The 20,904-nt window shown below is 54.5% G+C and overlaps 3 protein-coding genes across 8 annotated transcripts; all 3 read right to left on the bottom strand.

The window, feature by feature from the left end:
- On the bottom strand, positions 1–6,094 carry Hyal2 (hyaluronidase 2). Of its 3 annotated transcripts, none has more exons than XM_090323632.1 (4): positions 6,024–6,094; positions 2,394–3,360; positions 1,594–1,683; positions 1–694 (listed from the first exon to the last, which is right to left on the bottom strand). In XM_090323632.1, the coding sequence occupies exons 2-4, from the start codon at positions 3,312–3,314 to the stop codon at positions 284–286; spliced, it is 1,422 nt and encodes a 473-aa protein (XP_090179758.1). In that variant the 5' UTR covers positions 3,315–3,360; positions 6,024–6,094; the 3' UTR covers positions 1–283. The 3 variants fall into 3 exon arrangements, with proteins under 3 accessions (XP_090179758.1, XP_090179757.1, XP_090179759.1); XM_090323631.1 differs by lacking the exon at positions 6,024–6,094 and adding an exon at positions 4,134–4,226; XM_090323633.1 differs by lacking the exon at positions 6,024–6,094 and having other exon boundaries at positions 2,394–3,714.
- A 1,060-nt stretch (positions 6,095–7,154) lies between these two features.
- Positions 7,155–9,867, bottom strand: Tusc2 (tumor suppressor 2, mitochondrial calcium regulator). 2 transcript variants are annotated; one of them, XM_090323364.1, is made up of 4 exons: positions 9,599–9,867; positions 8,546–8,666; positions 8,328–8,387; positions 7,155–7,876 (listed from the first exon to the last, which is right to left on the bottom strand). In XM_090323364.1, exons 1-4 carry the CDS (start codon positions 9,742–9,744, stop codon positions 7,805–7,807), a joined length of 399 nt encoding a protein of 132 aa, XP_090179490.1. In that variant the 5' UTR covers positions 9,745–9,867; the 3' UTR covers positions 7,155–7,804. The 2 variants fall into 2 exon arrangements, with proteins under 2 accessions (XP_090179490.1, XP_090179491.1); XM_090323365.1 differs by having other exon boundaries at positions 7,155–8,387.
- Positions 9,868–11,025: 1,158 nt separating this feature from the next.
- Positions 11,026–20,876, bottom strand: Rassf1 (Ras association domain family member 1). Of its 3 annotated transcripts, XM_090323403.1 has the most exons (7): positions 20,377–20,876; positions 18,543–18,649; positions 17,811–17,927; positions 14,482–14,586; positions 13,752–14,049; positions 13,513–13,628; positions 11,026–11,922 (listed from the first exon to the last, which is right to left on the bottom strand). In XM_090323403.1, the coding sequence occupies exons 1-7, from the start codon at positions 20,870–20,872 to the stop codon at positions 11,776–11,778; spliced, it is 1,386 nt and encodes a 461-aa protein (XP_090179529.1). In that variant the 5' UTR covers positions 20,873–20,876; the 3' UTR covers positions 11,026–11,775. The 3 variants fall into 3 exon arrangements, with proteins under 3 accessions (XP_090179529.1, XP_090179527.1, XP_090179528.1); XM_090323401.1 differs by lacking the exon at positions 17,811–17,927; XM_090323402.1 differs by lacking the exons at positions 18,543–18,649; positions 20,377–20,876 and having other exon boundaries at positions 17,811–18,158.
- Positions 20,877–20,904: the final 28 nt, after the last annotated feature.

Genomic DNA, 20,904 nt, shown 5'->3' with positions numbered 1-20,904 from the left:
TATTTAATTTACAAAAGAGACTCTCCAAATAATAATAATTATAAACTATCTAAAGGCAAGAGAGTAGGGTCAAGCTATCCCCAGCCCAGCTGACAAGGAAAGAAGGGGGACTCTTCAGGGGTTTCCCCTCCCCCTTAGAACAGGGGTGGGGGAGAGGGAGAACAGCTGGATATGGATGCCCTCTGGGTATTGTCTTGTCTATCCCCTCAGGGTCCTATTTGCCCAGGAGAGCTCTAGGCAGAGGCTAGCTGGCTTCGTCTTAGTAGCCAGGCGAGAGACTCTTTTAAAAGGTCCAAGTGAAGGCCACAATTATCAGAGCCATCAGGCTGGTGAGGTAAGACCCAGTCCAAGACCCACGGGCACCTCCCGTTGACTGCCTGTAGTCCCACTGGCATTGTTTGCCACCCCAGCCTACGTAGCATTGGCAGCGAAAGTGTGTTTGTAGGTAGGTAAGGTCAGCACGGCTGAGTTCTCCCTCAGGTCGCAGATGGGGTTCATCAGGTGCTTGGCCAGGCACGAGGCGGAAGCTGCTGGCACTGAGGTGTAGAAAGGTGTTGGCATTGGGGTTGCGGCGTACACAGCGCCCGTGGCCTTGGCACTGGGTCCAACTGCAATACTGGGTGGCCCAGGATACGTTAACGACATAGGGGACCAGTTTCTGTGTCAGGTAATTCTTGAGGTACTGGCACGTCTCCTGTGGAGCGATCAGAGATAGTAATTGAGTCAGTGTGGCAAGCCCAGACAAAAGATCTTGTCTCCGTTGTGGAAACTACACAGCTTTTTTTGGCTCAAGGCTAGAGTTCTACCACTTGAGCCACAATGCCACTTCTGGCTTTTCTGGAATACTTTATTAGAGACAAAAGTCTTATGGACTTTCTTGCTCAGGCTGGCTTGGAACCTGATCCTCAGATCTCAGCCTCCTGAATAGCTAGGATTACAGGCGAGAGCCACCAGTACCCGGCCACACATGGTTCTGGGGACTGAACCCAGGGCATTGTGCATGCTAGGCAAGTGCTCTAACAGAGTCATACCCTGAATCTATCAGTACTTTTTCTTAACAGGATATATGTGTGGGTACATGTCATGCACACGCGCCCACGCGCGCACACACACACACACACACACATACACCCTATTCCTGCTGAGACCTAAGACTGGAGGAGAGACTAGAGACTAGAATCCATCTGGGTAGAGGCAGGAAAGGGTGTAACTCCAGCTGTTTGAACTCAGGGTAGTAGCACTTTCTTATTTGGGTGGGTCATGGGGACAGCCTGGGTGCTGTCCCTGAGGTCTTCAGCTCAAGGCTACCGCCTTACCCTTGAGCCAAGCTCTGCTTTCCAATTTTTTAGAGGTTAATTGGAGATAACAGTCTCAGGTCCTTTTGTGCCCAGGCTGGCTTTGAACCTTGATCCTCAGATCTCAGCCTCCTGAGTAGCTAGGATTACAGGCGTGAGTCACTACCTTCTTTTTGTGTAAGGACAAAGACCGGTATGGGATTTGCACATTTGAGTAAAGCTGGGGGCAAAGTCATGCCCCCCCCCCCTCCCCATCTTTGTAGTCTCACTTCCGGTAGGCTAGGTGAGTCTCACTTACCACACTTGAGGTGTACACTGAGTCACCCCAGAGGATGACACCGGCTGCACCCAGGGCTGCACTCTCACCAATAGTAGAAATGAGGTCCATCTGTGTGGAGAGGGGACAGTCATGAGGAAGACTGACAGCAAGTGGTGAGAAATAGTGGACAGGCTGGTTCAAATCTGCTGACACTCCTCCCCACATGCCTGCCTCCCAGAGACAGACTGCTTTTCTTCCTTCCTTCCCTTTTTAAAAAAATGCTGGTAGTGGTGCTCTAATCTCAGGGCCAAGAAGCTCTTACTTGGCCTTTTCCCTTCAAGACTGGCATTTGAGCACAAAAGCCACACTTCTAGGTTTTTTTGGTTAGATGATCAGAGATAAAATCTCATAGACTTTCCTGCCCAGATTGGCTTTGAATCTCCATCCTTAGATCTCAACCTCCTGAATAATGAGAATCACAGGCGTGAGTCACCAGCCCCTAGCTGTTTTTCTTTCTTCATAAAAGTTTAAGCCCATTTCTACCCCCATGTTGGGCCTCCACCTCCAAAGCAAGGGCTCCCATGAGACTAGGATATATCTACCAGGACAGACTCCAAATCAGAATGCCCGGGTCTCTGGTGTCCTTGGATTTACTGGAGGATTTAGATCAACTTCCCAGTGTAGTGTCCCCAAAATGGGGGACATGGTCATCCCTTCTTAAGATCACAAAAAGAATGATTGGAAGATATATGCAGTGAGTACACAACTGGCTATGACCAGAGCGTTAGGCCTTTGGTTTCCCCAAATGTGCAGTGGTTGCCTTCGGAAGACACACATACCTCAGTGAGTCCACTGAGCTTGCGGGTGTAGGTGGGTTGTGTGAAGACATAAACTGGGAGCGCGTAGTTGGCGTGATGGGTGTGAGCCACGCGAAGAGCCTCTTGTACACGGAAGCTGACAAAGTTGCGGCCCTGAGTGGAGGAAGCGAGTGTCTCATCCAGGTAGACGGAGGGAAAGAGCGCTGTACTCTCAGCCCACAGCCAGGCTAACTGGTCATTGCGGGCTACCTCAACGTCAGGACAGCGGCCCGTGTAGGTCTCCCAGTTTTGTGCATAGTCGTGATTATAGCAATCGGGAAAGAGGTAGAAGCCCCAGAGGTGTCGAGGTCTGACTGCCTTGACATAGCGTAGTGTCTCCAGCATGAACTGCCGTGCAGCAAACTCAAACTCATATTGTGCTTGTTTGACTATTCGGTCTGTGGGCCAGTCAGGGTGGCGGCTGGCCACCAGCTGGCGAGATGACTGGCGGTACACATCCTTGTCCTGCCAGTTGCGTACCCACACAGGCCGCCAATCCTCCCAATCAATGACTGCTAGGCCGGTCGGTTCCTGGGTACGAATGTAGTGCTCGACGGATTTCTTCAGCATCTGCAGGTGTGCCCAGAGGCTGCCATTCTGTGGTACACCGCCATGCACTGATATCCCCCTTGAATCGAAACGTGGATACAGGCTGAGGCGGTTGTAGTAGAAGATGGTGATGTTCTGGTTCACAAAACCTTCATTAGGTGAGGCCTCCACATCAAAGGCACTCAGGTCCAGCGGTACCTTGTGGCGCGGGGCACAGTCCTGTGTGGGTACATCCCATGCTACCACAAAAGGCCGGCCTGTGAAGATGGGCGGGGCCGTGGGCTTGCGCTCCGTGGTCCATGCCACCGCCAGTACCAGAGCCAATGTGACGAGGAGCCCCAAGCCAGTCCACATGCTGGGCGCTGCAGGAACTACCCCCTGCCTAGCACCAGCTCAGGAGCTGAAGGAAGGGATGGGAGAGAGCAAGTTTAGGCTTAGAGAATTCTGGAGTGTTCAACTCCAACACCCTCTATGCTATAGAAGCCCAGGCTGTGCGGGGCTCCGTGTTCCTGGCTATTCACACCCCATGGAAGGCTGTGATAGGATGAGAGATCACAGATCACCGCAAGGCAGGCCAGACACCCTCAGCTTCCAGAAGCACAGGATTTCTTCCGTGGAGTGGCTAGCAGGCTTTAGCTGGGCAAGAATGGAGTCACATCTTTGACCACCCCCAGAGAATCGGACGGTGTGTGTGTGGGGGGGGGGGGATGGACTGGTGGCCAGAGGTACCCAGATGCTTCAGAAAGTCCTTAACCTCGAGCCCCCAACCCTCAACTACCCGGTGGAAAATCCCGGATCCACAGGAACCACCACAATACGGTAAGGCAGGAATCGGGGGAGTCGTTTTAGGAACGCGGCTTCGGAAGGTATCTGTGCAGAGTGAGGCTGTCAGGCCCCGTTTCCACGCACGGACACGGCCCCAGGTGTGCAGGGGGCCCCGCAGGGACAAAGGGGCAGCGGCCTCCCCGCCCCGGCGCCCGGCGGGCCCCGGGGAGGAGGTCGCCGCCGGCCTTTGTGCCGGACCCCGCCCCCGGCCCGCACGTGGGGCCGGAGCCCCGCGGGAGGTGGGGTTCCAGGGCCGCGTCTCTCGGGGCGGGGGGGGGGGGCCTCTGGGGGCTCGGGGTTCCAGCGTGGGGCTGAAGAGCCGCCAGGGCGGCAGCGCCCCGACCTCACCTCGCACCGGCTGCCGCGGGGACCCGCGCCGAGCTTGCCGCCATCCCGGGCCCGGCCGAGCCCTGGTCCGCTCCGGCCTGCAGCCCCAGCACCGCTCCCGCGGGCTCCGCCCCCAGCCCGCGGCTCCTTTAAGAAGGCTCCGGGCCGCGGAGGGCGGGAGCCGGCGGGAAGGCCGGGCGGGAGGGGGCGTCGGCCCCGCTCCGGGCCAGCGCCGCCCGCCCCGGGGCCCGAGGTCCACGCGGTGTCTGGCGGTGGGATGGGCCGCGCGTGGGACACCCGAAGCCGCCCGGTCACGGCCGTCCGCGGGAGTCCCAGCCACGGCCGGGGTCACGGGCTGGAGACGAGCCTCCCCCGCGGCCCGCCGCCGGTGGTACGGCCCGCCCGCCCCCCGGCCCCGCCCCCCGGCCCGCCCGCCCCCGGCCCCGCCCCCCCGGCCCGCCCGCCCCCCGGCCCCCCCCCCGGCCCGCTCTTAAAGGGACCGACGGAGGGAATGAAGGCTCGGAAGAAAGGGAGGTGGCCTCTCCGGGCCGGGCCCTGGGGTCCCCGCTGGGGAGACGAGGCTCCACCCTCTGGAGCTGGAGTGCTGTCCTCGGGGAGTCCTCCAGTCCCGCTCCCCTAGAGTCTGAGAGGAGGCCCCACCCCCCGCCGGCCCCGGCCAGGGTTGTCCTGGAAACCCCGGGTCGCTGGCTCGGCGGGGCGGGGTGGGGATCGCGGGCCTGGGGGTGCGGGAGGAGGGCCGGCTTCCTGGGGTCCTCCCCCCTCCAGGATGGGGGGCCGGACGGAGGGGCTGCGCGGGGCCGCTCTGTAGATCCAGAGCCCCTCGCCCGGCCGGTTCGCCCCGACCTCACCTCCGAGACCCGACCTCGGCTCGGGGACCCAGGCTCCCACAGCGCCCCGTGTCCCCCGTAACCGCGCGCCCCCCGCGCGGCGCTCACCTGTGCGGAGGTGGGGGTCGGCGGGGCCTCCGCCGCCAGGGCCGCCTCTCCAGCCAGGTTACTCCCGCCTGCTGCTGCCCACCGGGCCGCCGACGGGGACTGGAGAAACCCCATTCCCTCCGCCCTCCCTTCCTCCAGCCGCTCCCGCCTCCCATCCCAGCCCTTTCTCCGCACTTCCTGCTGCCCCTCCGAGAGGAAAGGGCTAGGAACAGGCGCGGGGGAGGAGATGGCCCTCCCCGAGTTTCCCGTCCCGATGCCCCCCAGCTGTCTGCCCCTTTCCCGCCCTTCCCGAGTAGGATTGTCCCAGGTTGCCAGGGCAGCCATGAGCCCAAGCTCAGGTGCCACTTTGCTTCGCGCCCACACGGAGGAGTCCATTTGCCTCCATGTTCCCTGATGTGAGGGGTCATCCTTAAAACCTCAGGAGAGTGTGAGGTGGTGCTCTTTGTGGGAGTCAAATTATTTGGGGGAATAGTTAGCTGATGGTTCTCTAGAGCAGGTGCCCAAGAAAGGAATTAGCCCTGGTGAGGGGGGGAGGGTCCGGGGAACTTCCAGGAGCTGAGTCAAGTTTTCTTTTTTTCCATTGAGAGCAGAAGAGTCCCCAGTGTGACGAGAGGACAATGTGATCAGTGTGGCTGGGGGGGGGGGGGAGCTTCAGCCAGCTGCTGTCCTGCCAGATGGGTCTCAGAGTCTGCTGCAGAGCAGGGGCCCCTTACCACACAGGCTAGGAAAGGTGTGCATTCTATGGGAGTTCTCAAGGTTCCCATAGAGAGTTGTAGCAAGTTTCCAACAGTCTTCTCCCCTGGTGCAGATAAATCTGCCCACCCTTAAATCATCCTAAGCCTGCTTCTTTCCACTAGCTGAAAACACTAGTGAGCACCAGCTCACTTTTCCAATAACCCAGTGGCCCCTCTGTGCACAGAAGGCAGTATGGGGGCTGGGGACGTTGGGTACATACCTTGGAGACTGTCTCTCAGGACATGGCAGGGGAAGGGACAATGTCCTGGTACCTTTGGTGCTGGCTTCACAAGAGACAGAGGCTCTAAGGGTGGGGACCCTTGGGACAAAAGAAGGCCAGGCCTGACTGTCCCTGGGCAGGGACACTTCCTCAGGCCCGGCAGCAGGAAGGAAGTGAGCACAGCCCAGCGGGAGGGAGTGGGGAAGCACTGCCCTGACTCCCATTGTTTCCAGCTTTGGGGTCAGAGAGGCAAGCTCAGCACAGGGAGGGAGTTCCCCTGGGCAGGACAGTGTGGTGGGAGATAGGATGTTGTCTGGTATGGGAGAGCCCTGGCTGCTGGACAGCCAATTGGCAAGGGTGGGGGTGGGAGCAGTATAGGAAGTCCAGGATCTTAGTCCTGGCATACTATGGGGGATGGGAAGGCAGCTCACAGAAGTGCAAGTCCAGACTGCAAGGGTGAATCTGTTCCAGACTCAACAAACTGAAGACTTTGAAAGACTGGCAGGCCATGTGCCCACACCCAGAAGCCTAGATGCCCTATTCCTCCACACTCTACCTGGAAATTGTTGAGCTGATGGTGAAGGCTAGGTCTGCCCCACAGCAGACCCAGAACATTTGGCAGAGAGCAAAGGAAGTCTCTGGAGCTGCACTTTGCCCTCTGGAACAGAAGCCCAAGTTCTTTTTCCCAGGGGTGGTCTGGGGGGAGGCAAAAGAGCCTGGTGTCACCACAAGTGTGGTGTGGTGACACCTGTCCAGTTGCTGCTCATTTAAGGTCAGGCCTGAGGCTTTAGCTGTTAATCTCACTTGAGGTCAGATGGTAATGTAGGGGTAAGAACTATCCAGAACTATTCCAGAACAACCTGAGGTCCTATAGCTGGGGCCAATCAATAATGAAGTAACTCAAGACCTCTGACTGCTACCACAACAATGGACAGGCTGGCAGCTCCACTCCCCACCTGTGGTCATATCTGTGTAAACACAGCCACCTGCTGGTCACGACTGGTATTGCCAGTGGCAGGGTTCAGGTTTACCACTCTTGGTGCTGGCAGTAGATGTGGAGATGAAGCCAGCCCAGGAGTTGGGAAGGTAGACTAGACACGGAGTGTCACACAGTTCCACAAGATGCCACTCTTCTGTGCAGGATCTACAAATAATTTTTATTGAAATTGAACAAATAACAACATTCTTCCTATGCTGGGGGTCACCTACCCCAAGCCATTTCCCACACTCCAGAAGCACAGAGCTTTGCACAATAAAGAAAAAAAAAAAGTCATCTCTATATAGAAATCAGACTCTGCCCCAACATCATTGTGGATTAGATTATTTACAAACCTTCACATTTTAAGTATGCCTTTTATGGTCTTTCCCTCCTTTCTGTACCTAGCAAGGGGCTCCAGTACTTTCCCTTGAGTGATCCTGAAGGGGTGAAGATATTTTAGGGGAATGGGTGGTAGGTTTCCCATAGTGGCACCAGCTCTACTGTGTTGCTCACCACCAGACAGTCCCTCTCAAACAGGGTAAAAGGGGCTGGCATAATGGCAAGGGGGAATCAGACTGAACAGGTGGCTTGTAATACCTCCCCACAGGCACAGCCTGTCCCGACCGTGGCTTGCACCCTTTTATCTGGGAAAGGGGACAAAACTAATTGTGGGGGAGGGAGAGGAGGGATCAGCCTAGCCCTGCTTGAAGGAAGAAGCCTCCAACACCAGTATCCATTCCTATTAACAGTTAGGGAACTGTCCATTCCAGAGTGGGCACAAATGGCAGGTAGGCAGGAAGAATCAGGCTGGTGCTGCCCCCACCTCTGTCCAACACAGGAGGAATCGAGGTAGCAAACGGCTGAAATGCTCCAACTAGGGATAAGGGAAATGAGGGAAGGAAGTTCTCACGTGTTTTCAGCCCCCACAGCCCAGGGGCTGGAAGAAGGCAGACTTTGCTTGTAAAGTGCTGAAGCTTCTAGCAGGGCTGGGCCCTAGACAAGCTTGGAAGAAAGCATGCCAGGCAAGGAGCCTGGAACCAGGCATTCTTGACTGGCACATGGCTTGCCATGCTTCTTGCAGGGGTGGTCGGGGAGGGTGGACTGGAAACTCTTCCATTAGCTTTACCAGCCACCAACCACCTCTTACTCACAAACAAACCATTGCCTGATTAACACCAAGGGACTTGCCCTGCTCACAGCTGAAGGTTCTGGGCCATTGGAGTCTATTCAGGGTTGTGGCCACAGCCTGGACTCCTCAGTGGAAGCCACACTTGGGTTACTTGCTGGGGCAGGGAGTGCTTGTGTCTGCCACCCCAGGCTCACACCTCATAGAGGATCACAGGGAAATCCACATGGATGCGAGGGGGATCCAGCTTCACGATGCCCTGCCATGGAAACAGAGGCTAGTGAGGGTTGGCTCAGAGGCCTTTACTCCAGAAAGCCTTCCTGTTCTTCCCAACCTCTCCCTCCCCCAGTAGATCTCTTTGAAGTCTATTGCAATGTACTTGGTGTAGGATTCTATGACCACTGCCCAGCCCCTCACCTGAGGAATCAGATTCTTATGTACCCGCCTCAGCTTGGCCCGCTTCTGCCCATTCTTGGTGATGATTGTCTCCTCATAGAATTCATGAGCCAGATCTCCATCTTCATCATAGAACATGGAACTGTGTAGAAAACAGAATAGGCTGTTCATGGCAAATGCCACAGACCACGAAGAAGCATGACCAACTCTAAGATTAGAAGAAGAGAGGATAATACGGATGGAGGTTGGAGCCCCCAGGAGAGACCATTGCCACAGCACATGGTTCAAGCAACCAGAGCTAGTTCCCATCAGTGGTTTGTTCCATTCCAACATGAGGCCCTTCATTCAGGGATTATAGAGAGGGCAAGGTGATGGCTTAAGGATGTTAGTTTTATTCCAGAAAACATTACTGGCCAAGTGCCTAACACTTAAAAGCTATGGATGTCTGCGCTGGGAAGAGCCTAAAGGGAGGAAAACTGCAGCCCTTGCTTCCAGTGGCTAGTGCAACCATCATCTCCACCACAGAGAAAGTGCCAGAAGCTCACCTAGGACCAGATTCTGGTGTTCCTGTGGAAAGAGGAGTTAAGTCAGCACTCCAGATCTGGGTAACATAAATGGGCGAGGGTCTTCCCCCCCTCCCCAAGTCTCACTTTAAACATTAGGACCCCAGCCTTGATTTCCCAGTCACTACTCTGAGGGGTCCGACCCCACTACTTTGCGGAAGGAAAGACATCTACACCGAAAGTCATTCCCCCCCTTAGAATAGGGTGAATTTTAGTCTCCAATTTGCACGCTGACTTGGAATGACAAGAAGATCCTGAGGTCTCGTGGAAACCTCAGCTTTCCTGAGGAGTAGCGCATGCTCAGGGGCCCAGCCTCGGTTCCACCCTTTCCTCGGAACACCTTCAAACCCGCAGGCCTCCAGGGGCCACTGCCAGGCTTTTCCCCACCCCTTTGCTCCGATGGGGGAGCAAAATATGGGAGCCGTCCTGACTCTGATGCAGGGGGGAGGGGTTGTCTGGCTTCCTCCCCGGGACGCCCGGCTGGTCTCCGAGACAGAACTCAAGCCCTTACCCGCGGCGCGTGAATACGAAGGGTGGCACCGCACGGGATCGAGGCCGCACCAAAGCTTGCTCACTGCCCGCAGCCTCCGGGCCGCCGCCCCCCGCTGCCGAGGTGAAGGGCCAGAGGCCCCGAGCTTTGGAGCCGCTGGCGCCCATGTCAGGGCCGCCGGCGCATGGCGGTCCCCGCGGCCGCTCGGCTCTCACAGCGCAGTGGACACCAGCATGCCCAGCCCCTGCCTCCGCTCGCAGGTGCCGCCGCCGCCGCCGCCTTCTGCGGGCTCGGCTGTCTCCACGGAAACCTCACTTCCGCTTCCGCGCGCTGCCCCCTCTGATTGGCTGCCACTCTCGTCGGTCTTTGGGGCTAAGCCAATGGTTATCCTTACAGGTATCCCAGCATGCTATGTGGACCAGCCCCCTCCCCACGAATCCCAGCAGGCCACGCTCTAGTCACTGGCGCCGCTGGGGCCGCGGCCCTTCCCGGGTGGCCGTCACTCTGGGTTCTGGCCCCGTGGTCGGTTGGTGGTCGTGTGTGGCAACTCCAGTGTTCCTGACACCAAGCCCAAGCCCAGCGAGCCTAGTCAACAGGACACCTCAAGCCAGCGCTTAGGTCCTGATTAAGGCCAGGGTACAGAGGTGGCCCTCTGGCTTTGCCCTTTACAGCGTCTTTAGGAGGGGCAGAACCCGAGGGCGTTTTATGATGTATGGAAATGAGAGCAGCAAAGCTCTCAATAGTGTTTTGCGGGATAGAGGGAATGAGGTCGATGGGGTACATTTTCTGCAAACATGGAGATACCAAATGGAAACCCTCTTGTACAAGTAATGCTAATTAAAAATGCTTTTTTTTTTTTTTTTTTTTGCTCGTCTTGGGGCTTGAACTCTGGGTGGGGTGTTGACCCTGAGCTTTTTTGCTCAAGGCTGTTCAGACCTTACTATTTGAACCACACACACACTTTTTTTCCCCCCTGTAACTGGAGACATCTCCTGGACCTTCCTGGCTTTGAACCATGATCTTCAGTTATCAGCCTCCCAAGCAGCCAGGAATACCAGTGTGAGCCACCTTACCCAGCTGGGTTTTTTTTCCTTGCTTAAGAAAACCCAGTGAACTAGCCAAATGTCTGGAGAACTTCAAATCCAGTGTTTTGTTTTGTTTTCCCTAAACCCCAGTACTGTCAACAAGTATACCCATTGGTGCCACGTATGGTTCTTGGTCTGCAGCTTCTCCCAGAGCTTGGTGCATGTTCAGAGAATGGTTTCTGAAGGCTGTAACTAACTGCAGCCTATCTTGCCCCCTGTAACTTGAACCTCAGAGTGCTGACTGAATCTAGAGTATACATAGTCACACACTGGTCTCAAGGCAACCTCCCAAAAGATACCCTGAAAACCTGCAATCAGGGGCTGTAGTGGTTTGGGCACACAATAAAAAGTCCAAAACCAAGGGGATTTTTAAAATCTTTATTCAGCCAATTCTTTCAGGCCTCAGGCCCTGCTGATAACTGTCACTCATCATCCATTTCCCCATAGAAGGCATTCCGCTGAGGCCATAAAACATTACATACATCCACACACTTCACTGAAAGTATCCAAAAACCCAAGCTTTGGCAAATAAGGAATGAGCCCGGCCCAGGGACTTCCTCCTTGGAGGTGGTACTGAGGCACTGAGCCAGCCCTCCCTGACCTCATGAACGCGTGAATCATAAGGCACTATAGAGAGAATCAGAGATTTTACAATGATGTCTACCTTAGTCTGAGCACCCACTCTTGGCTCTAATTAGGGTATCCTGAGACTTTATCCAAGACCCCAAACCTTCTCCCACAGAATAGGGCCCTCATCCCTGCAAACACTACCCTTTTGTGTTGGGAGTCTCCAAGACTCTCACATGTGAGAACTGAAGTAGGGAGACTCTCATCTGCTCCACCCCTGCTGCAAGCTCGGAGCTGTCCCTGCCTAGAGTAGCCCTGGCCCACTGGGACCCTGAGCCCCAGGAGCAGTGGGGGCGGCAAGCCATGCCCTGCTACACCCACTGGTGGACACAGGGAACAGCTTCTTGGCTGTTCTCTGGGCTTATTTCCCCCAACAGGGGAGCACCTCCATGCACACTCATTCTTCAGGCCCAGTGGACTCTCACACTCACACGGCACGCTCTTGGCACTGCCTACTCTCCTCATGCCATCCAGGGGTATAAGTGGTCATCCCAACGGACAGGAATGTAGGGCTTCTTGGATCTTCTGGCGGCAACGCGAGTACTTCTGGAGGATCTGGCGAAGGTGCTCCTCTTCCTCTCGCTGCAGGATGCGCAGGAAGTTGTGTAGTTCAGGCATGCTGAAGGCATCCCACTGTTTGGGGTGGCAGGGGTACACAGGCTGTGGCAGGTAGACAACCCAGCAGACCTTCTCCAGAGAACATCAGCACATCCTGGCTACTCATGCCAGCACTGCTTAGGCTTTCTGAGGTTGAGCTTTTATCTGAATAGCCAGTGCTAGGGATCCCCTAGCAGTTGAATCCCACAAAGAATCACCTCAAGAGAGGCAACAAATGGATGTTCCTTAATTACTTGTCAGGTTGTGCCCAACTCTGAGTCTAAGCCAACGACCTAGGACTAATATTTGGGAATCAGTCAATTAAAAAAAAAAAAGCTGGGCGCACCACTGGCTCACACCTATAATCCTAGTAACTTGGGAGGCTGAGATCTGAGGATAGTGGTTTGAAGCCAGCTGAGGCAGGAAAGTCCATGAGTCTACTATCTTCAACAAACTACTCAGAAAAAAGCCAGAAGTGGTGCTGTGGATCAGGTAGTAGAGTGCTAGGCTTGAGTACAAAGAGGCTCAGGGACAGTGCTCAAGACTGAGTTCAAGGACTGGCAAAAAAAAAAAAAAAGGGTTAATGCATCAACTTCAGAGCCTTTGCACATCCTAAGCAAGCACCATTAACTACAGCCCCATTGCTTTTTTTTTTTTTAAACCAGTCCTGGGGCTTGAACTCAGGGCCTGAGCACTGTCCTTGGGCTTTCTCAAGGCTAGGGTTCTACCACTTGAGCCACAGCACCACTTCTGGCTTGTTCTATATATGCGGTACCAAGGAATCCAACTTGGGTCTTGGTGCATGTTAGCCTAGCACTCTACCACTAACTAGGCCACACTTCCCCCCTCCTTTTTTTTCTGTCATGGGTGGGGCTTAAACTCAGGGCCCAGATGCTGTCCCGTTGTGCTCAAGGATAATGTTCCAACACTTGTGCCACAGTGCCACTTTTAGTTTTTGAGTGGTTAACTAGAGATAAAAAGTTTCACTGCCCAGCCTGGCTTTGAACCATGATCCTTAGATCTCAGCCTCTCTGAGTAGCTAGGATAATAGGTGTAAGCCACCAACGCTTGGCTGTCTTTTTTTTTTTTCCTGCTAGAGATCAAATTCTGGACTTGTGCATGCTAAGCACATGCTCTACCAGTAAGCTATCCTCTAGCCTCTAGATTCAAAATCTTATAGGAGGTGGGATGAAGGAACATAAAGGAGGGGCTGAATCTGATGAAGGTACACTGTATGCACATATGGACATGTCAAAATAAAACCTCCTTGTACAACTAATTAATCCTAAAAAAGTAAAATAATATCTTAAAATTCTTCAAGAAGAGCCTGTGCTGTATTGGTCTTGGGTATTTGTGTGGCTTTGATGTGATCTGGGCTCACCACGTAGTTGACAGATGCTGCCTCAGTCTTCAGAGTATTAAGCGCCAAGAAAGAACAAAACACTAAGACAATGCTTCCTGGCCTCTTTTAACAGGCTGTGGCCCTGACATAGGCGACCTGAAACCTTTTCACTTTAGTAACAAGGCTCCCCCTCTGGGAAAGCCTCTGCAGAGTTTGCCCTCCAGCTCCATTCCAAGTCTTAATGACTGAGTGACAAGCAAGGCTCTAAGGAAGACTGTACTCACATTCACTTCCCCAGTGTCATTCTCCTTCAGGACAAAGCTCAGGGCCTTCTCACTGGGTCCTGCAAGAAGTCGTAGCTTCAGGGGCTGTTCATCGTCTGAGAGCTTCCGGAAGTAAACTACAGGCCAGGAGAGGGGGAAAGGATGTATGATGAGACAGAGGCCTAGCTGCCTCAGCCCCTGCATGCACAGACACGTGCCTATATACTTTCATATGGGCTAGGGTAGCATAGGAAGCCTACCTTGGCCATGACGCTCAGCTCGTTCAAAGAGTGCAAATTTCCGGGGATCATCAACCACCAAGAATTTGCGAAGCAGAGCCTCAATGACCTCACGCGCCCGAGTGCGTGACAGGACGTGTAGGTGCTTGACAGCATCCTTGGGCAGGTAGAAGGAGGTGCGTCGCTTCACAGCTGTGCCCCGCCCTGCGCCTCGTCTAGCATCCTGTAAGGAAGGTGGCTTCTTGCTGGAAGGCACTGAGACGGGGCGTACCAGCTTCAGCTGGACTTTGATGAAGCCTGTGTAGGAGCCATCCTTGTTCTAAAGACAGAAAAACAAAGCAGAAGAGTAGGTTCTAGATGAGATGGGATAGTCTTGATTTTAGTTCACTTGGGGCTAAGCTGGGTATACATAAATTACTACTTGGGCCCTTTTGAGACTATCTTGACTACGGGTCTTTGTGCATGAGGCATGCAGCTAGGTCCCTGACCTTTCCCGTACCCACTTTTCTTTCTTTCTTTCTTTTTTTTTTTTTTTTGCCAGTCCTGGGCTTGAGCTCAGGGCCTGAGCACTGTCCTTGGGTTTTTCTCAAGGCTAGAGCTCTACCACTTGAACCTCAGCACCACTTCCGGCTTTTTCTAAGTATGTGGTACTGAGGAATTGAACCCGGGTCTTCGTGCATGCTAGGCAAGCACTCTACCACTAGGCCAAACTCCCGACCCCCACACCCACTTTTCTGAGCAGTCAACTCACCAGGCTCATGAAGAGGTTGCTGTTTATCTGGCTATTGTACTCCTTGATCTTCTGCTCAGTTTCAGCCTGAGAAAGTTCAGGTGTCTCCCACTCCACTGGCTCATCCTAAACAACAGGCCAGAATGGATATGGGGCTCTTGAAAAACAGCCTGTGACAGCCCTTAGAAATCAACTTGTTTTGATTCTGTCACTGAACCCATCCACCCTGAATCCATCACTGTTCCTGGTTTGGCATGCTACAGACAGAGATGACAAAAACAAGATCATTTCGCTTCCCTCTACTGCCAGGAGCTGAGAAAAATATGAGAGACTCTGAGGAGAGACTTTTGTTCAAAGTAAAGTCACTTCTTGGGGATGGGATTGAGCACTTGCGTCATACACTGCAGCCTAAGTTCAAATCCTCCTTTTCCTGTACCACAAAAAAGCGAAAGAAAACAATATAAAACAGTCATTTCAACCGCACAGCAAATTCTAGCACCCTAGCTGGGCTGGAGTCAGGGTTTGTCTAGTGAAGACAGCCTATTTTCCCCCCTACCAGTACAGTAGGCACCAGAGGAAGCATAAGCTCCACAACTTCAACACCCCTTGGTGGGGTTTTGGAGTCAGTTCCCATACTTGTCAGACATAGTGAGGAAATCACTGTGACGAGTTATTTAACTTTGGTCCAAACTGCACAAAAGGCAGCTTCAGGCAAGGATCCAATCTGCCAGAGGCAAACAGGCAACTTCCGGGTAAAGTTTATCCTCCAAGTGCGAAGCAAGTGTGGAATGGGGGGAGGAGAGGGTTCTGCATTATCCCTGCTGTACGGACATACAAAGTTTTTAGCTTGACCATTCAGCCCCCTCCTCCTCCAGGGATTGTATTTTTTGGCATTAAGTGTGGAGGGTGGGAGAAGGAAGTGAGGACTCTGAATTAACATTCTTCTAGCAAACTCACTTGGCTCCACTGCCTCAGCCTTATTTCCTGTTGACGTCAGACAGGGTTTGGTAGGAACAGGAGTATCACAAATGCAGCTGAGATCACCACTGACCAATGCCAGGAGGTCTCTTATAGAATTACTTTGGGTCCAGCATAGCCAGGGTTCTCTCTCACTGCTGCCTTGGAGACCTGTTTAAAAGCACTGATGGGGACAGCTGGAGAGGATGGGTGGGCAGCAGGCATCTAGTCTCTTTACTTAGAGACTACTGTTCAAGCCAGTGACCAGCGCTGCTGAGGACTAAGCCTTCACAGGAAAAAGGCTTTGGGGTAGAGGTGGGAATTAATGCACATGGCCTGTTTCTATGGTTCATGGCTGGAAGAGAGTACTAGGGAATAAAAACTCCAGCAGAAACTGTTTGGGGGATAGTGAGCAACACTGTTGGGTTTGAAAAAAGTGTAGGCTCCCATTTTCTTTAAAGTCCTCAATCTAGAAGTGGTGGTTATGTTTGTTCAGGCTAAAGAACAGAGATTGGGACAGGAAAAGAATACCTCAAAGGGAAGAAGTACCCAGATTGGGGATGGGTGAGCTAGGAGGAATCCTGAGAGGACATTCAGTTTATGGACTATGGAAGGAAGATAGTGCTTATTCCTCTTCTTTCAGATGGCTCTGAATTCCAGCCAAGGATTAAGAAAACTGACTCCTTTCTCTTCCCTTCCTGGGTTATCCTGGACTGGGATGCAATGTTCTCAGTTCCAGTTTCTTTCCTTATCCAGTTAAGTAGTCCTCAGTACCTTTACTCAGAAAACAAGGGGCTTGCCAGATGCTGGTGGCTCATGCCTTTAATTCTAGCTACTCATGAAGCTGAGATTTGAGCACTGAGGTTCAAAGCCAGCCCAGGCAGGAAAGTCTGTGAGACTTTTATAAATCTCCAATTAGGCTCCAGAAAACTAGAAGGGGCACTGTGGCTCAAACTGATAGGATTTCTATTTTTGAGCAAGAGAGCTCAGGGGATAGTACCTAGGTCCTGAGTTCAAGCCCCATTACTAAAAAAAAAAAAGAGAAAAAGGTGGGTGTGGAGTGGGAAAGGAAGGAAACAAACAAGGGGCTTGGTATAAAAGCACTGCACTATCTTTTGCAGGATTCTAGGGGAGGAAAGTACTTTTTCCTGTTTCCAAGACTGTTTGCTAGAAGAGTAATCCAATGACCCAGAGGGATGTACAGGAGGAGCTTTTGGGCTTTCCCCATAAGACAAAAATGTCTCAGGCTGAGAGGTATGGAGATGATTCCAGGACTCCATACACCAAAGCTCTGGCCTGAGATTTCAGGGTGCTTACTTTTTTTTTTTTTTTTTTTGCCAGTCCTGGGGCTTGAACTCAGGGCCTGGGCACCGTCCCTGAGCTTCTCTGTACTGTAGGCTAGTACTCTACCATTTAAGCCATAGTACCACTTCTGGCTTTGTTTATGTGGTACTGAGGAATGGAACCCAGGCTTCACACATGCTAGGCAAACACCCCACCACTAAGCCACATTCTCAGCCCAGTAGGATCCTTTTCATAAAGAATTTTTGTTTAATATTCATCTCAAACCATCATCCAATCCCACTTTCTTGCCTCAAATAAAGAGTTCTACCCCACAGCTGCCAGGTATACTAAACCTCACGGTTCCCATGATGTCCTCATCTGTGTGTAATTCTGAGATATTCCAGCCCAGGGAACGTTTTCTGAGCCTGGTGGCTAGATCTCTGATGATGAGAACACCTAGGAAACTCCGAGAAGCTTAGCTGTCCTGATACCACACTTAGCAAACTTTCATTTGGTAACCTGGGTGTCTTTCCATCCATACTAGCATTCCTGTCTCGCATGGGTAATGCTCCTGGCGCTTTACAACCTATCCATTCCCAAATTTATTTTCCATCCAAGATGGGAGATTTGAATCCGGTACATTCCAAGAGATCGGGACCAGTAACACCTGGAGACTCGGCTGTCCATCAGGAGTGAGGCTGGATGGAGAGGAGGTGGGGAAGGTGACCCTCATCCTTCTTCTCCTAAACCTGTGTCCAGCTTCCCAGGAAGGGCTCCCCCTACCTCCGCTTCCCCCTCCACTTCCCTTAGGGAACGAGGCGCGAGTTCCCTCCTGCCTGTAACCCTAGCTCCTCGGGAGGAGCGGAGGACGGCAGTTCAAAGCCGGCCTCTCCTCTCCTATGAACCACGGAAAAGGCAGGAGGACTCGGCGCCCCAGCAGAGGCAACACCCCGAAGGCCGGCGAGGGGAGCGCGGCGGGCTCTGCTCACGGCGGACCACGCCCATCTCGGGTCTGCCGCCCGCGGCGGAGTGGCTTCCCCGGCCCCCTCCCCGGGAATAGGCGGGGTTCCCCCCCCCCGCGCCCGCCGCCCGCCCCCGGGCCCCTCCACCTGGTCCCGGCGCGGCCTGCGGACCAGCGAGGTGCGCGCCGTGAAGTACTGCTCGAGCTCCGAGTCCGAGTCCTCTTGGCTGCAGTAGCCACTGCTGGTCGTGCTGCTCCAGGTCATCTCAAAAGAAGGCGTCTCGGCCTCGCCCATCGCCGCGCCCGGCCGCCCGTCCGTCCGCCCTCTCAAGCCCAGCGCGTCCAGGACCCTCCAGACCCACGCCCCAGGGCCTGCGTGCGTGCGCGCGTGCGTGTCTGCGTGCGTGTCTGCGTGCGTGTCTGCCAGTGCGCGCTTGCGCCGAGACCAGCGCCGCGCCGCGACCGTTAAGATTGAAACGTAGACGAGCCGGGACCCGGACGCTAGTCTCATTGGGCGGGTGGGCGGGGATACAAACGTTGCGTCTGACGTGATGACCTCATCGCTTAGGCAGCTCCCCTAAGGGCCCGCCTCCCAAGCCCCACCTTTCCGGTGGGACGCATCGGAGCATGCGCACATGTGCAAGTACCCCGCCCTTCCTCAGGCTCCCTCCCCCTCCCCTGCCCAGCCGCCCGAGGACCGGAAGCGGATGCGGTCAGTGTGTGTGGTGGGCTGAGCCCGGGCTTGCGTCGACTGCCGTTGGCGTGAGGCCGGTCGAGTCAGGGTGGGGTGAGCAGCCCCCCGGGGCAGCCCGCCGAGCCCGCGCGCCCACCCGAGGCTCCCGCGTCCCCGCCCTCCCCTCCCCGGCCTCCCCGCACTCACCACGTTCGTGTCCCGCTCCAACGCGGGGTCCCAGCCCAGGTCTCGAGGCCCGCAGCAGTCCAGGCAGACGAGCGCGCGACAGCGGTAGTGGCAGGTGAACTTGCAGTCTGCGGAGGAGCCCCCGCTTCAGCTCGGGGCAGCGGCCCGGGGACTAAAGGCAAGCCCCTGGGTGACAGCTGCTCTTCCCGGCTGGGCTCTGGGGGCCCGCCCTTATCTGTTCTGAGGCCCTTCTCCTGGGCCGATTTCAACCCCCCCTGCCCCCCTTTGTGGCGTGCATGTGTGGAAAGCCTTAGTGATTAGAGATCCAGACATCCAAGTCTGCTCACACTTGGCCTAGCGAAGAACGCTTTCTCTTCCTCCACCCATGTGTTTGGAGAAAACAGCCAAAAACCTTTAACGAAGGCACCCTCCAGTAGATAAGTCTCTCCAAACCCTGTATACATCCGCCTTTGGGGGGAGGGGTCTTCACGCATCTCCTCACTCCCTGCACTTGTCCCTCCCTCCAGGAAACTGCCTAGTTAAGGTGGATTTTCCTCAGTGATCCATTCTTCATTCTCACCTAGTTTTCATCTCCATTTGATGCTCAGGGGACCACACTCATTCCCACTTCCCCTGCCACTCCTCAGCTCCTTTGCTAGTTCTGTCTCAACTTCCAGATCTAATGTGTTTGATATTCACTGCCCACCTGCTGCCTGTCCCTGCTCTGTTTACACAGGCAGCCTTGGATCCAGATCCAAACTTAACTACTCATCTTAGACCAGATCCTACAGTGACCGTGATACAAACAGAATCCACTTTTCTTCTTCCACCTCAACCCTGCTCTGACCAGGGGGTTCCCTCATTTCAGCACAAACTGCCATTATTACTCCGTTGTTTGAGACAAAACCCCAAACTCTCTTCTTGGTCTTTTGGTTTCTTTTGAAGTTCTGTTCTGAGGCTTGTGAACTCCGCCTCAGCCTTTTCCGTCCACCCTTTGAGCCACGCCTTCAGTTTCTCCCTTGTCTTTGCATCTTTGTTAGATACCTAAACTATCCTGTTTGTCATCTCCTTAGCCACTTTGTTTCTTCTTGAGAACATTGTTCACGCTTTGTATTGCCACAAATTCCTGTGCTTCACCAGCTCAGTTTGTGACACGTGCCTCTACTGGATGAGGAGGTCTCCATGCACACACAGGCCTAAAGCACCATCCATCCCTAAACTCATATGTAGGCCCAAACACTCGATTCTTAAACCAGGCTGCCCATTAGAATGGGCTGGAGTGGTTTTGCTTTTTTAATGACTGGCCCACTTCCAGCAGGTCTGAGATAGGCTTGTGAGATAGAACCTGAGCATACTGGAGCTTGCAGAGCTATAAAAGCTCCCCGGTGATTCTAGCTGGTGTTCATCCCGTGAATTTCTGCTTGCTGGTGATTCCCAGGAGGGCAGAAGGACCATATTCTGTAAGTGTGATTGTGCTCTCTGTTTTAGCATCTAGTTCACTGAGTCCCAATATAGGAACCTAGTAAATAAATACTCAGCAAAGTTCCTTTTTGCAGGAAGCCCACCCTAGGTTTTTGTTGTTGTTAACAGGCCGTTGCCCATAAGTGGGTAACTTCTTCACTCCAGGAATTCTGGAGGGAACCGAGTGAGTGAATTGTTGGGAAGAGGCTCAGAGGCCAGGAAGCACAAAGGCTTTCTAAGGTCCAGCCACAGCCACGTTAAAGACTAACTTGAAACCAGAACCAGTGACAGGCACCCTCCCCTTACTGTTCTGGCTGGGATCGGATCTGCGGGACGGTCCCTGCCAACCCTCCGGGCCTCGACTTGCCCTTTGACAGTCGGTTCGGCTACTCACGCGCGCACTGAAGACCCTTGCGCACGACGCCCCAGATGAAATCTCCGCAGAGGTCGCACCACGTGTGCGTGGCGGGCCCCGCCGGCTGGAAGCGGTGGCCGCGTCCTGGGAGCTGTTTCCGCGCGATGCTGCGCGCGGGGCCGGGCGCGATGCGCAGCGCGTTGGTTCGCTCCAGCCGGGCGCGGCCCGGGCCCGTGCGCCCAGCAGGTGTCAGCTCCCGCAGCTCAATGAGCTCTGGCTCGGTGGACATGGCCCGGTGGGAGCTGGGTCTTCCGTGGACTTTGCGTTCGAGTCGGGCGGGCGGGGCCTCGGGGCGGGCCGAGGCTTGGGCCCCGCCCCTAGGATCGAAGACAGGGGAGGAGCCCAGCGCCGGAGCCGCTGGAAACCTCAGCCAGCAGGGTAGGCTCTCGGGCCGGCCGGGCTCTGCCTGGGTCTCTGTCTGGGTCTCTGTCTGGGAGCCCCTTCCCTCCCGCTCGGTCATCCCTTCCTCCACCATTGTAAGGTGGAGGACAGCAAAGTGTCACACAG

Source organism: Megascapheus bottae, chromosome 32, assembly GCF_031878675.1.
Source record: "Megascapheus bottae isolate mThoBot1 chromosome 32, mThoBot2.hap1, whole genome shotgun sequence".
In the NCBI taxonomy this organism is placed as follows: Eukaryota; Metazoa; Chordata; class Mammalia; order Rodentia; family Geomyidae; genus Megascapheus; species Megascapheus bottae.
This window is presented reverse-complemented; position numbering and strand designations above follow the sequence as displayed.